The sequence below is a fragment of the Macaca thibetana genome, chromosome 3 (assembly GCF_024542745.1).
Source record: "Macaca thibetana thibetana isolate TM-01 chromosome 3, ASM2454274v1, whole genome shotgun sequence".
Taxonomy (NCBI): domain Eukaryota; kingdom Metazoa; phylum Chordata; class Mammalia; order Primates; family Cercopithecidae; genus Macaca; species Macaca thibetana.
The window spans coordinates 171,047,820-171,063,642 of record NC_065580.1 but is presented as its reverse complement, the minus strand read 5'-3'; the positions used below and the strand labels follow the sequence as shown (position 1 = coordinate 171,063,642).

At 40.5% G+C, this 15,823-nt stretch overlaps 2 protein-coding genes across 8 annotated transcripts in view; both read right to left on the bottom strand.

Annotated features, from left to right (window-relative positions):
- ATP5PF (ATP synthase peripheral stalk subunit F6) overlaps positions 1 to 15,823 on the bottom strand; it is a 985,871-nt gene that overhangs the window by 275,242 nt on the left and 694,806 nt on the right. Inside the window, exon 1 of one of the 2 annotated variants that reach the window (XM_050784783.1) lies at positions 4,955 to 4,958. The exons of the other annotated variant lie outside the window; for it this stretch is intronic. The gene's annotated coding sequence lies outside the window, so the exon portion shown is untranslated. Of the gene's footprint in view, positions 1 to 4,954; positions 4,959 to 15,823 lie in introns of those variants that run through there. 2 annotated transcript variants of the gene reach the window in all.
- Positions 1 to 15,823, bottom strand: part of APP (amyloid beta precursor protein) — a 286,015-nt gene that overhangs the window by 111,664 nt on the left and 158,528 nt on the right. For 4 of the 6 annotated variants that reach the window (XM_050784742.1, XM_050784743.1, XM_050784744.1 and 1 more), the window contains exon 7: positions 1,135 to 1,302. The exons of the other annotated variants lie outside the window; for them this stretch is intronic. In XM_050784742.1, the coding sequence (XP_050640699.1) occupies positions 1,135 to 1,302 (168 nt within the window). The remainder of the gene's footprint in view (positions 1 to 1,134; positions 1,303 to 15,823) is intronic. 6 annotated transcript variants of the gene reach the window in all.

The following is a 15,823-nucleotide window of genomic DNA, read 5'->3' as shown; positions in this document are numbered from 1 at the left end:
ACCTCTTTGGGGAAAATTTCATTGTGCACTTAAGTCATCATGACTTCATATTTTTATCCCCAGAATTATGAAAAGCTTAATGTTCAAGAGAAAGACTTTGAAAATTATGTTCTGGCCAGGAGCGGTGGCTCAGGCCTGTAATCTCGGCACTTTGGGTGGCCGAGGCAGGTGGATCACTTGAGGTCAGGAGTTCAAGACCAGCCTGGTCAACATGGTGAAACCTTGTCTCTACCAAAAATACAAAAAATTAGCTGGGCACAGTGGCATGTGCCTGTAATCCTAGCTGCTGGGGAGGCTGAGGCAGGAGAATCACTTGAACCTGGGAGGCGGAGGTTGCAGTGAGCCGAGATCACGCCACTGCACTCCAGCCTGTTGAGCAGAATGAGACTCCGTCTTTTTAAAAAAAAAAAAAAAAAAAAAAAAGGAAGGAAAGAAAATTATGTTCCTTGAGCCTTATATCATTGAAAGTTTCTCACGTTAAGTCAAACATTTTCTTTTACTTTCAGGAGAAGAAGCAGAAGTTTGACCTGGCAAATGTCTGTGTGCTGAGCTCAGGGGGCAAAATGGGCATGTCTACCCTCCGGCATTGGAGATGCATGAGCTCAATCCAATCACATTCCCTCAACAGCACAATAAAAGACATGTTATGAACCAACTTAAAGGTATTCATCATAGCCATACACCTTATCAATGCAACTCAAGCTGCATCAGCCAGGCTTCCACTGGTAGACAGTATCTGCACAGGTAGTGCACATGCATAAACATGAACACGTATGTACACAGACAGACACGTCAGTATGCATTTGCAGAAACGGCTGGCTGCAGAAGACAAAACAGCCACTTCAGCTTTGTGTAAAAGAGAAGCACTCAAAAGCCCCTCTGGATTGCAAGACATATCTGCTACAGCTAGGAAGAGAACACATCCACGGCCATGCTTTATTAGGGAAAGATGGAGAGGTGTGCTCATGATTGAACATACTGAGGAGACTGAGCAATTAGAGAAGTGGACAGAAATGTGGTTAGTGGTAGCAACAGGCCCATTCCCAAGAACCAGGAAAACCAATCTGTTACAAAGAGCAGAGTCAGCGGCGAGAGAGACGAAAGGTGGCCAGGCTCGAAGAAGGGTCCACTTACTGACGCTGCCACACACGGCCATGCAGTACTCTTCTGTGTCAAAGTTGTTCCGGTTGCCGCCACATCCGCCGTAAAAGAATGGGGCACACTTCCCTTCAGTCACATCAAAGTACCAGCGGGAGATCATTGCTCGGCATGGCCCCGTCTCGGCTTGTTCAGAGCACACCTCTAATCAGAGGAGATGTGGGGAACCACATTTAGCATGAAAAGGCACCGTCTCTCTGTTCACGTACACACGTTTACTTCTTTTAATCCTCCCCGTGGCAACCTGGACTGGGTTTATTAGGCAGCATCTACCAAACATTTACTGAGGAATTTAACTGCCCACCAGGACTAGAGATTTACCTCTCAGAGCATGCATTCTCATCTGGTTTAATGAGTGCAGGACTCGGTAGTAATAAAAGGATTCTGGCCAAAGGTGAAAAGATCATTTGGCTGCTTTTAAGATGAGTATGAAATGACGGAAGGTGTCTGCACATCAAAACAATTCTCCATTATAAAAAATAAACTTCTCTTTTAAGAAGTCAACTTTCATGTAAGGAAACTGCTTTGGTTATGAAGCGAAAGTTTAAGCCCTCACAAACATCTGATTGCTTTCCTTAACAAATGACTGCCTTAACTCAAGTATAAAATTAATTGCAGATATTTTGAATGTTTTCGAGGTTTTGGAGGCTGTCTGTTCATTGACTTTATCTAGAAATATATGTCATATCTGTAAATGTGACTTATACTCAATGACATTAACTCTAACTTAAGACCATTCATTTGCATATTAAAATATGTACCAATATAAATGGTCTTAACTCCAATTTAAGACCATTTTATTTGTATATTAAAATATGTATTAACATGTTATATTATATATTTTAATAATTTAATTACATATGCATGAAATACATCTATAACAATGTATTAATGCTGCTATTTAATTGATATTTATATATTAAAAATTTGTATTTGAATATATTTAATTACATATGCATTAAGTACAACTATAACAACATATTATTTAATTATGCTACTTAATTGAAATTTATGTATTAAAAATCTGTATTATTTGTATATTTTGTATATTTACCTGACCCTTGGGCAGTAATGTTGCAAACAATAAAACATAGTCAACCAGCTCTAACTTATTAATACACACCATGCACTGTTTTACGTAAATTAAAACATATCTTACCTGTCAACATGTCTTGCCACCCTCCCCAAGATCGGTTCCACTCACCCCTGATTGCCTCAAAGTCAATCAGTGACCCCTCCAATTACATGTATAAAGTCAACCCTGAGTAGACTTGTAATTCTACCTCCCATGTATATCCCATTTGCACTGGAAGTGAAACAACAGCCCAATTCTCCCTCTGGGTTTGTGCCCTGTCCTTGCTAGGCTGATGCCTTAGCACACACAGATGTCTTCTTAGTTTTACTAACATGACAGAGGAAAAAATACCTTTCTAAAAGATGAAAGCCATGCATCACCCAGAACTTCCAAGTTAGGGATAGTCAACAGACTGATTCTTTTTTTCTTTTTTTGAGACAGGGTCTTGCACTGTCGTCCAGGCTGGAGTGCAGTGGCACAATCTTGACTGCAACTTCCACTTCCTAAGTTCAAGTGATTCTTGTGCCTCAGCCTCCCAAGCAGCTGGGATTACCCCTGTACCACCAAGCCTGGCTAATTTTTTTGTATTTTTAGTAGAGACAGGGTTTCACCAGGTTGGTCAGGCTGGTCTTGAACTCCTGGCCTCAAGTGATGTGCCCACTTCAGCCTCCCTAAGTGCTGGGATTACAGGCGTGAGTCACTGCAACTGGTCCTTCAACAGATTGATTCTAGTTAGCCAATCAAAGACAAGGATCCACAATGTCAATACAAATGGGGACTAACTATTGTTTTACTTCCCTACACATGTTGCTCTTTCAGTAGATGCAATAAAGTCCTGGCAAAATCAGAGGTTGCTACCATCATGATGATGTCAACAGGAGGGACAGTCAGCACTAAGCCCAGAAGGTGTCAAACACTCTGCAAGAGAAATGCCCCATGCAAAGAGCACTAAGATGACCTGGCTCTCTTCATGTGGTTTTCAGATGGAAACATGGTTACAAAAGCATCAACCTCGTTATTATCCATCATTAAGGCCATCTCACTCAGTACCGCTGCTTTCAAAGTCCATGTTCCCAAAGCATGTCTTTGAAATTGGTTTTCTGTATACAATAGTCTTGTAGGATGAAAACTAGCCAACTTGTTGACGTAAGAATCCCATCTACTTTGCAATTTTATTTATCTTCCAAAATTAAAGGACTGGCACCCTGATTTATTAAAAGTGAACTGGTTCTAGGGGCCATATCCCCTCTAAGTTACTGATAGAGCAGCTTCCGGACTGTGAAGCTCAAAGCCATGCCTAGATGTGAGGACCCCCATCAACTATAGCCAGCAGTGGTCTCTGCTGCCAGAGCTTATCTTCAGTTGTAACAAACATCTACACTTTCCTTTCCTTCTCTGTATTTCCTTCACCAATGTGTACGTATTCATGCCACATGCTCTTTAATGTTTCTAAGACGCAGCAAAACACATTATTAATCTCTTACTCAGGCAGTGTTAATTCCAACAAGACTTCAAGGCAGCAGTGCCTCCTAAGCCTACAGTGCGCCGGGAATTGGCATCGGGATTGCAAGCACTGTGGCCACTGCTACCAAGGGAGGCACAGAATCCCTTCACCCCATAGTCACAGGAGCATTGGCAACAAGATTCACCGTGCCTTGGCAATTTATGCTGACCCTCACATTTTGGCATTTAAAAAAAGTATCATCTTAGAGTACCAAATATGTGTCTTCTTATAGATGTGTGTCACGGGCCTCACAGTGCACATCATGGCTCTGTAGATGCACAAACCTTGTCTTTATGAGTCTACATATTACATAAAAGTGGTAGAATTTTGGGTGGGTGCAAGTCAAGTAATGGGATAAAAGAATGATGATCGAAGGAGATGGTTCATGATAAATATGCGCCCTTGTGTATGACCTAGCAACAATTTCTTTCTTATGATAAAGGCAAAATCTCCCCAGTCCAGAACCTAAATGACATTATATTAACATTTTCCTATATCATTAGTAAAACACAATGCCACATTCATTTTTATTTTCTTCTGCCTCATTCTATAACAACTATGAAACCATTTGTTACAGCTAATTCGTAGAAACCAGGCCAAATGAGCCCCAATCAACTAGAACAAGCATTCAGAACTCAAAATCCATTTACATGTTAATTAAGTAAATAGTATAAGCTACATGTTGAGCCTACAACTCTTGCTGGAGTCTCCAGCTGTAAGAGTCTTAACTCCTTCCTTTCATAAAGGCCAAGAAAAGAGTGAGCTAATCCCTATTTGGGGAGTGTTGCTTGGTTCTCCCAATCCTGTTAGGGGTAGTTGGTGCTCTTGACTTTGAATGGCCCCCAAGAGTTTCATGGCCTTGGAGGAGTCCAAGTGGGCATCACGGGCAATAGCAAAAGATCCCACAATACTCAAATACAAAAGGCTCTCTGAGATAATGTGGTCAGGAATGGGTGTATTGGGTGTAACACTGTATGTTAATTTAATGCCAAATACATAACGTATGGAGAAGACGTATGTGAGGCTGGAAGAACAGGACTGACAGCGTGCCTTTGTTACTTCTGAATCTCTAAAAGCCAGCTACCTTGTCCATGTCAGCAGGTTCTCAACTGCTGACATGGAGGGGGAGCAGACAGGCCTTCTCTTAACATGCAACCCCTCTCCTGGTGAAAAAGAGCTTCTTGTTATAATTCCCCCAATTGTCAGCAACCCTGATTCCCCATCACCTCCCGCTTTCCAACACTTTCCCTCAGGGATATAATGAGAATCTCAACTTCCCACAGCAGTAAAGCTGATTTCAGAGGGGACTGGGAAAGGAACAGATAACGTATCCTCTATCACTCATAATTATATTCCTACTCTACTGTGGGGAAAGGGAATACAACTGCTTGTTTTCTCTGACCTTTTTGCTAACCCTTTATTATTCCGCAACAATTTTCCATGTGGTAGAAAAGAGAATCTTAGCCTACTCTGGGAGAAGCTGGGACTGCGGGGAGGGTCAGCACCAGGGAAGTATGATGCTAATGCTTTTACACAAAGTATGAATAGGCACACAAAAAATGGCCAGTGCGTCTCAGAAGTGAACATGGAGAAGCAGCAGCACAGACTTAGGTTAAAGCTGTGTTAAGGGATTAACGTCAACTTCATAGACGTGATACTGTACTGAGTGAAGACTATACAGGGTCTCTTTGTATTAATTCTTTTGGTTTTTTTTTTGAGACGGAGTCTCGCTCTGTTGCCCAGGCTTCAGGGCAGTGGCACTATCTCCGCTCACTGCAAGCTCCACCTCCCGGGTTCATGCCATTCTCCTGCCTCAGCCTCCTGAGTAGCTGGGACTATAGGCGACCGCCACCACGCCCGGCTAATTTTGTTATATTTTTAGTAGAGACAGGGTTTCACGGTGTTAGCCAGGATGGTCTCGATCTCCTGATCTCATGATCGCCTGCCTTGGCCTCCCAAAGTGCTGGGATTACAGGTGTGAGCCACTGTGCCCAGCCTGTATTAATTCTTACAACTGCATGTGAATCTACAATTGTCTCACAGAAAATATTTTTTAATTTTTTTTCTTTTTTATTATACTTTAAGTTCTAGGGTACACATGCACAACGTGCAGGTTTGTTACATATGTATACCTGCGCCATGTTGTTTGCTGCGCCCATCAACTCATCATTTACATTGGGTATTTCTCCTAATGTTATCCCTCCCCCAGCCCCCAACTCCCTGATAGGCCGTGGTGTGTGATGTTAGCCACCCTGTGTCCAAGTGATCTCACTGTTCAATTCCCACCTACGAGTGAGAATATGCGGTGTCTGGTTTTCTGTCCTTGTGATAGTTTGCTGAGAATGATGGTTTCCAGCTTCATCCATGTCCCTGCAAAGGACATGAATTCATCCTTTTTTATGGCTGCATAGTATTCCATGGTGTATATGTGCCACATTTTCTTAATCCAGTCTATCATTGATGGACATTTGGTTTGGTGTCAAGTCTTCGCTACTGAAAAGATTTTAAAAAGCCCACATTAAAAAAATAATATAGGAAGCCGGGCATGGTGGCTCACGCCTATAATCCCAGCACTTTGGGAGGTCGAGGCGGGTGGATCACCTGAGGTCAGGAGTTCAAGACCAACATGTCCAACCTGGTGAAACCCTGTCTCTACTAAAAATACAAAAATTAGCTGGGCGTGGTGGCGTGCACATGTAATCTCAGCTACTCGGGAGGCCGAGGCACTGGAATCACTTGAACCTGAGTGTAGGTTGCAGTGAGCCAAAATAGCGCCACTGCACTCCACCGCGGGCGACAGAGTGAGACTCAGTCTCAAAAAAAGAAAAACACAAATAATAATAATGTAGGAATACTGATTTTTCAGTTTGCCTAAGAATTCTAACCTTGTCTCTTTCCTTGACTCACAGATTGAAGGATTTGGAAATAATCAGGTTGAGAAAATTTCCTTTACATCCCTCTCTAGCAATGGGGTATTAATGAGAGATCTAACCAATCAAGATGCTCACCAACTAGAAGAGTTTTAGAGCACTGAGACCTGAAACACATCTTCAATAAGCCGCATCTAGTTTCACAGAAGATAAAAATATCTCAAGAGAGTTCAAATGCTTATGTTTACATTTTCTATTTTTCTCAAGAGCATAATTTCTTCCTTCCTAATCTACAGAAACTTCTAAAAACATCAGCAAAAAACCTGTTTCACATTAATTACTATTATCACTCAGTAGAAATATATACATCAGTCACTAAATGTAGAGGATGCAAAATTAGACCTTATGTAACTAAACCCAAATAGGATTCCTGTGAAAATTAAAACCGTATCTTCAAAATGTATACCATATATAATTATTATGCCAATTAAAAATAAAGTTGAAAAGAAAAACAAATTTAAGGAAAAACAAAAACCTCTTCATCTGCCTTATCTTTATTCTCTTCTCAAAATGTAAAATATTAAGAAAACTAACATTTTGAAATCATTTTTGATATCAAACTTATTTTTTGATTTCCAATCTACCTTTCTGTTCAAAGTAAATATCAGATAATAATGGAGAAAATTTGTTCAGAAAAATAAAAGCAAGAATATTTCTTAAAGAGAAATGTTAGATAGAAACACAGGCAAAGACTTATATGGATATCTAACGAACCACAATCCTTTATTCATGTTGAATTTCTTAAACTTTCAAGATCACAAATAGCTTTTCTGATATTCACTTAGCTGAATTCTACTAGCAAGGAAGCATTATGCCTTCTTTTATAAAAACTCTACTCATTCTTCAAGACAAAATGGCATTTAATACACTGAAATGCTGGTGTATATGAAACACAAAGTAAAGTTATCTGCTCCTAATCAAACTCTATGCATTTTATCTTTGTAAGGTAGGCCCTTGCTGAGATTTGTGCTGGTGTCAACACTATATTCCATTTTCTAAAAATCAATATAATACAAAATAACACAGAACTAAGCCGGAGCTCCCTGGATTATATAAAATGATTATGAAATTCACTGTTTAAAAAATAATGCTCAATCACAAAAAATTAGTTCTGAATAGGTATTTCAAATTGGACTGAAATTGTGGACAACCAAGGTTAGAAAGCTAATTTTACATGTTTTAAGAAATTTAGAATGAACACAGTTGTGAAACTGGCAACCAGTATGGGGAGAAAATCTCCACTTTTCAAATGTACGATAATTACAATGCCTTCTTACGAAGCAAAGTTAACACATTAGCAAATAATTTGTTTTTTTTTTTTTTTTTTTTTTTTTTTTTTTTTTTTTTTGAGACAGAGTTTCGCACTTGTTGCCCAGGCTGGAGTGCAATGGCGCGATCTCGGCTCACTGCAACCTCCGGCCCTCAGGTTCAAACGATTCTCCTGCCTCAGCCTCCCGAGTAGCTGGGATTACAGGCATGCGCCACCACACCTGGCTAATTTTGTATTTTTAGTAGAGACGGGGTGTCTCCATGTTGGTCACGCTGGTCTTGAACTCCCGACCCTCAGGTGATCCACCTGCCTCAGCCTCCCAAAGTTCTGGAATTACAGGTGTCAGTCACCGCTCCCGGCCTAAATAAGTTGTTTTTAATAAACCAGTAAAGATATATTTTAGAATAAAGTAAAGCTGGTTATTATTATTTCGTTTTTAATCATTGAATTTCAAGTATTCTCAGCCTACTGGAATGTATGTGAAATAAAACTATATTACATGTAATGTATACATTTTAAATTTACAAATTTTGGGAAAGCGGCCACAATCAAATTAGAGTTATTCAGAGAGAACTATATTTTCTGAAGTTTTTTAAAAAGGCAACATTTTAGAGCATTATTTTCTCCATATTCTACAAGAATATCTACTTAAACTTCGCATAATAAAAATATTTCTCCTTTCTGAGAGAAATTCTGTATCTTGAACTCTTTTTGTCCAATTTTAAGTAGAGTAAAAAGGGTAAATGTAAGGCAAATATAATTTATTTATGTAATAAGTTACTTCCTTAATGTAACAGTGGAATAAAATGAAAACAAGGACATAAGTATTAAAATCCACTAAGTATACAGAACTTCAATATTTCAAATAAACTTTATAATTTATAAATATAATTTATATATTATATACAATATACAATTTACATATTTATATAAATGTTTATATAATTAACACATATGTCTGTCTAATCACTTAATCCATTAACAATGAAAAAGGCTGAGCTCAATGTAGTTTATAACAACTTTACTTTTTTAGCCTAAGTTACTGCTGCAATTCTAAGTATTACTATACGGTGACATTTAATGAGCCTGTTATTAAAATCAAACGTGTATTTTGTTGAAAAATAAGTAGACAATATTTGCATTTGATTCTGTTGAAAAATTTTTAAAAGTCAACACACTAGAAAACTGGTTATTTTTTAAGAACATGTTTTTCCCAATTCTGGAACCATGTACTTTCAATAGAAAAGAACATTTATCGTGTTCTTGTACATAGTAGCAAGCAGTCATCAAAAAACATGTTTAGAAAATTACTCTAATAAGGCAATAAATTATCAAATATTTATGACCTAGTAATCATATTTTACTAAATAGAAGCATGTGAAATTAGGCAAGCAAGCTTGAACTGAAGTCTTATGACAAATCTCACTTAAGCTCCAAATATGGATTGAAATACAAACAAAGATGATGCAAACAGCTGTGCATGTTAATGAAAGCACTGCTTCAGTACAAGATGATGGGTGTTAATTTGTCACGGAAGTCTCTAGAAGATATCCGCAGTTGGCTAGCCTTTTTACTGAATTGCGTTAATTCTCTAAGGCTAGCCAATACATCTGTCATTCTAATTATACCTGACCTAATTCTCATCTCTCCATGATGAAAGATTGTTTATAAAGTGCCACCTGAAGGAGGGAGATTTACTTGTAAAGTATTTAGACTAATCAGGACTCCTGTGACAGTGTTAAGGAACATTCACAAAAGGGTACCATTATGGTTTTTCCTCAATCTTTGTTTCCTGTTTGTTATGGGAATAAACTTGCTCTTCGCGGAGCTGCATGGTTAGTGTGCAACACACTACTAACAAGAAGCTCAAAACTCGGGATATCATGTCCTGTATTGGAAAAAAAGGGGGAAGTTCTTTTTCTTGCTGAATAAGAGACAGGAGTATGCTGGGAAACTGGCACTGTCTAGAAAAACAAATAGGACACTCTTGAGTTATAGTGTATGCCAATTGCCATGGTATAAATACTCCCACCATTGGTATTTCAAGCTACTAATGGCTATGGCTTACAAAATTCCTCTATACTGTAATAATTAGCTTTTATAGGATAGCAGGAGTTGACTACACTACCATGTTAATGACAGGAAATAGGGGCACAAGTGAAAACATGCAGGGAAACTGTAAGAGTTTTTCAATCTCCTTGGTCTTGAGTTGTGAATTTGAGGAAAGAAAAGCTCAGTAGGTAGATGTCTCAGGATTCACTCACACTTGTTGGTATCTGTAATATACCAAGAACAATAACACCAAAGGTAAGAATGGTTTTCCTTTTCAGTTTCTTATTTCCTGTCTCAATGCCGCAAATCGCACCATATGGAAGGCAGGAGACACTACTAGAGTCTACTACTCAAAATAGATCTGTGCACCAGCAGAGTCAACACCACCTGGGACTCAGGCCCCCATGCAGACTCACAACGATTGTTTTCCAAGGGCCTCGGGTAACTCAAATGGATATCTCAGTTTGAGAAGCAGCATGATCGACCTTATCTTTTAAATGCAATAGATATGTCAAAATGTGAGACACAAGATTTAATCATTTTCCAAAAGAACCACTGGGGAAGAATTAGTAAAAGTTGCATATGTTTTGGCTTATTAAAAGAAGCACACATATATTTGGTAAAAGACAGATACAACATAAATTAGTAGTCTTAAGATTCAAATATACATCTCAACAACTTAATTCAAACAGATTGAACAGATTGTCTATACAAATTTATTTTACTCTGAAGTTCTGTCCTATCTCAAGCAATATTAAAACAGCTTCAATACCTCTGCCTTAGATCCAGTACCAAGATCATAATTCTCTTACTCATATTAAGACTATGAAAATACCAGACTTCTCAGAAAGCTGAATCCAAGTAGTATCATTCCTATAATATCTCAGAACATAAGAAATATCAAATTTTTTATTTTTACTTGTAAAAATAATGAAGAAAGCCAAGATCAATTCAAGGGCTTAGAATATACTTCTTTTTTTTTTTTTGAGACGAGTCTCGTTCTGTCACCCAGGCTGGAGAGCAATGGAGTGAACTCGCCTCACTACAACCTCCACCTCCGGGGTTCAAGCGATTCTCCTGCTTCAGCCTCCCAAGTAGCTGGGACTACAGGTGCGTGCCACCACGCCAGGTTGGCCAGGCTGGTCTTGAACTCCTGACCTCAGGTGATCCACCCGCCTCGACCTCCCAAAGGGATTACAGCATGAGCCACCGTGCCCGGCCAGAACATACTTCCTTATACCACTTCTCTGTAAAGAAAGAAATAGATGGTATTTCTGTTCCGGTTAAAAAAAAAAAAAAAAAAAAAGAGGCCAGGAGTGGTGGCTCACGAGGTCAGAAGACTGAGACCATCCTGGCTAACACGGTGAAATCCTGTCTCTAACAAAAATACAAAAATACCAAAAATTAGCCATGCGTGGTGGCGGGCGCCTGTAGTCCCAGCTACTCGGGAGGCTGAGGCAGGAGAATGGCGTGAACCCGGGAGGTGGAGCTTGCAGTGAGCCGAGATACCACCACTGCGCTCCAGCCTGGGCGACAGAGCCAGACTCTGTCTCAAAAAACCAGAAAAATAAAAAACCAAAAAAAAAAAAAAAAAAAAAAAAAACAAAACCAAAGGGGGAAAAAAAAGAAAGAAAGAAGGCCTCTAGATGTAGGTCATGTGTTAGAAGGATGGTCCTGCTGTTTTATGACCTTCTCTGGGGAAGACTGAGCATGTCTACCTCTCCATGTTAATTGGCTTCTTGTCACAATCCCTAGCAGGCAAAGAACCCAGACTCCAGCTGGGAACAGCAGTGTCCCTGGTTACAGCACAGATGCCAATCACCATTTGCTATTTTGTAACAGTGGACAAGGGGAGAGTGAATTCCTTTTGAACCAAAAAAAAAGAAAAAAAAAAACTAGGAAGGCGGTTTACCTCCCTATCTCACTGTCTACATGGTAAATATGCATACGCAATGTTTCAAGTCAACATTTTATGTTGTTTTTCTGTGTCTAAATAAAGCTACTAGACTACATGACACATTTTATCAAATACTTGTTTTTACCTTACTAAATGTGTATTTATCATATTTGCTTTGGCATATTTTTGTTTATTTTACTTGTTCTTGTACAATAAAAAATGTTCACTGGTTATCTATAATGTGCAAAGCAGTGATATAGAAGTTAGAGCTGACATTAAAATGAGACCAGCCAGGCTTGGTGGCTCATGCCTGTAATCCCAGCACTTTGGGAGGCTGAGATGGACGGATCGCTTGAGGTCAGGAGTTCAAGATCAGCCTGGCCAACATGGTGAAACCCTGTCTCTACTAAAACTATTTTAAAAAAAATTAGCCAGGCGCAGTTGGCAGGTGCCTGTAATCCCAGCTACTCCAGAGGCTGAGGCAGGAGAATCGCTTGAACCTGGGCAGCAGAGGTTGCTGTGAGCCAAGACTGTGTCATTGCACTCCAGTCTGGGTGACAGAGTGAGACTCCATATCAAAGAAAAAAAAACACAAAACAACAAAAACACACAAAACTTAGCTGGTCTCGGTGAGACACGCCTATAATCCCAGCTACTCGGGGGACAGAGGCAGGAGAATCGTTTGAACCCTGGAGGCGGAGATTGCAGTGGGCTGAGTTCATGTCACTGCACTCCAGCCTGGGCCACAGAGCGAGACTCCGTCTGTGGGGAGGGAGGGGGAGATGAGACATAGTATTCCACGGGTGTTTCTCCGTTCACTTTTTTACCTTTATTTATTTATTTTTGAGACGGCATCTCACTCTGTCTGCCCAGGCTGGAGTGTAGTGGCACGATCTCGGCTCACTGCAACCTCCACCTCCCGGGTTCAAGTGATTTTTTTTTTGCCTCAGCCTCCCGAGTAGCTGGGATTATAGGCACCCACCGTCATGCCCAGCTAATTTTTATATTTTTAGTAGAGACGGGGTTTCACCGTGTTGGCCAGGTTGGTCTCAAACTCCTGACCTCAAGTGATCCGCCTACCTCAGCCTCCCAAAGTGCTGGGGTTACAGGCGTGAGCCACCGTGCCCGGTCTTCTGTTCACATATTTAAAGCCGCTCATCACTGCAGATCTCAACACCATAGCCCAGTGTTTTGCAACCAGAGAGAGTCTATCCGCTACTCCCTCCCAGGGGACATTTTTGATTGTCACAACTTGGGGGTGCTACTGGCATTGAGTAGAGGCTAGTGATGCAGCTAAACATCCTACAATGCACAGAACAATCATCCACAACAATTATCTGGCCCAAAATACCAATGGTACTGAGGTCCAGAAACCCTGCCATAGCCCAAGCAAACACCAGAAGGATTCGTGATGCGTTTTAGTAATTTTGCCCATCAATACTACTGGGCAGCAGTCACTAGCACTTCAGAAATCCTGGGTAACAAATGCTAGTAAATTTCCAGAACAGATGCAATCATAGGAATTGGCAAGCAAGACCTTTCTTTGCTCCTATCATGAAACATCAAGAACCTAAAGTCACGAGCAAGCAATATAAAATTGCCATCCATATTCTGTGATACATGCATATTCTGTCTAGAAATTATACCCCGTAAGAACATATAAAAATTTAAGAAAAAGGCAATCCTACCCTCACAGTTAAAACATCTGAATAGTCTTACCATTATTATCAACTAAATACAGCGTAACTTTAACGTTTCTTCTGCCTTAACCTTTTTTTTTTTTTTTTTTGACAGGGTCTCATTGTCACCCAAGCTGGAGTGTGATGGTGTGATCACAGCTCACTGCAGGCTTGACCTCACCTGGGCTCCTGCGATCCTCCCACCTCAGCCTCCCGAGTAGCTGGGACTATAAGTCTGTGACACCACAGCCAGCACAACAATTTTTTTTTTTTTTTTTGTCTCCCTATGGTGCCCAGGCTGCTTGCAAACCCCTGGGCTCAAGCGATCATCCTGCCTCAGCTGCCCAAAGTGCTGGGATAACAGCTGTGAGATACCACGCCTGGCCTTTAAACATTTTTTTTACACTGTAGAAGTCTCTTGATGTTCACAATTTGGGCTGCTGTCTTGAAAACTAAGGGGTTCCCTTGAGCATCATTTTTATATGAGATTCATTCATTCTTGCCTCCCCTTGACTTTTTACTCTTCTAACAGAATCACAAAAAGTCAGGCACATTGGAAGAGGTAGTTGGAAACCAAAGATGAATTTTCAGGAGGGCAAAATGGTTCAAGGCTAAGAGAAGCAGATGGTTAGGCTGTATTCCACTCTGCTTTTGGAAACTCATTTTTCTACAAGGGAACTAAAGACTTCCATTCAAATCCACAGCTTTGTTACCTGCTCAAGGAATCTGACACTACTTAATCAGACGTATGGCTTAGCTAAAAACCTGTGCCCAATTGGGTGTGGTGGCTCACGCCTGTAACCCGAGCACTTTGGGAAGCTGGGGCGGGTGAAATCACCTGAGGTCAGGAGTTCCAGACCGGTCTGGCCAACATGGTGAAACCCGTCTCTACCAAAAATACAAAAATTAGCCAGGTGTGGTTGCATGCACCTGTAGTCCCAGCTACTTGGGAGGCTGAGGCAGGAGAATTGAGAACTGCTTGCACCCGGGAGATGGAGGTTGCAAGATCATGCCACTGCACCCCAGCCTTGGTGACTGAGTGAGACTCCATGTCAACAAAACAAAACAAAACAAAACCGAAAAAAAGGTGTACCCAGCTGGGTGCAGTGGCTCACGTCTGTAATGCCGGCACTTTAGGAGGCCAAGGCGGGTGGATCACCTGAGGTCAGGAGTTCAGGACCAGCCTGGCCAACATGTTTCACTGAAAATACAAAAGTTAGCCAGGCATGGTGGTGCACGCCTGTAATCCCAGCTACTCAGGAGGCTGAGACAGGAGACTCGCTTGAACATGGGAGGCAGAGGCTGCAGTGAGCCGAGATCATGCCATTGTACCCCAGCCTGGGCGACAAGTAAAAACTCCATCTCCAAAACAAAACAAAACAAAACAAAACAAAAACAAAACAAAAAAAGTGTGCCCGTGAAAACGTATGCATGTTTAAATGAACCTGAACCTCTGAGTTGCTGGATTTCTTCTTTTAGGTTTGGTTTTTTTTTCTCTTAATTGCAAATTCTTGAGTTGAGTACAGTTGTTGTGCCTGAGGCATCTGCACATTGTTTTTTTTTTTTAAGCAACTGATTGGGGAAAAACATAAGAAAGACTATTATTCTTTAAAAATCTAGTTTCTAGCCTTTAATTAAATTGGACTACAATTTTATTTTTAATAAATCTAGATATAATTGTATTAAAATACCTTCTACTGATTACTTCTGTTATTCTATTTTTTATTTTTTTTTAATTGGTAAAGCCAGGTTCTCACTATGTTGCCCAGGCTGGTGTCAAATGCGTATCTTTGTGAATATAGTAAACCACTGAATTCTCTCTCACACACACTTCTATATGGCTCTATTCCCTAGTCTCATCACACTTTAAGCAACCTGATTATCTGAGTGGGCTTTCTAGATTGAGACCATTAAACTACATGGAAAGATGCTTGTCAACGTCCTGCTTCACTCTGCCTCTATCAAAGTGTGTATCAAACACCTCGGAATCAATGGCTGCCGTGACATGGGGCACAAAATAACAGGCTGTTACCTGTCACATTTATGGCCAGTGCTGACACTGGTTCTCTTGACATCACTAGCAAGCATGCTACAGCCTGGGCCAGGAGTAGAAGTGCATCCTCTCTATCTTCAAAATACAAACGTAAAGGCCTGATGCTTGCTGTAAAAGGAGGAGCCATTACCCTTTTGCCCTGCTCCCAAATACTCCCTGGAACTTTAATTTCATTTTTGTACAGCATGCTGCTACTGAGGCCTCC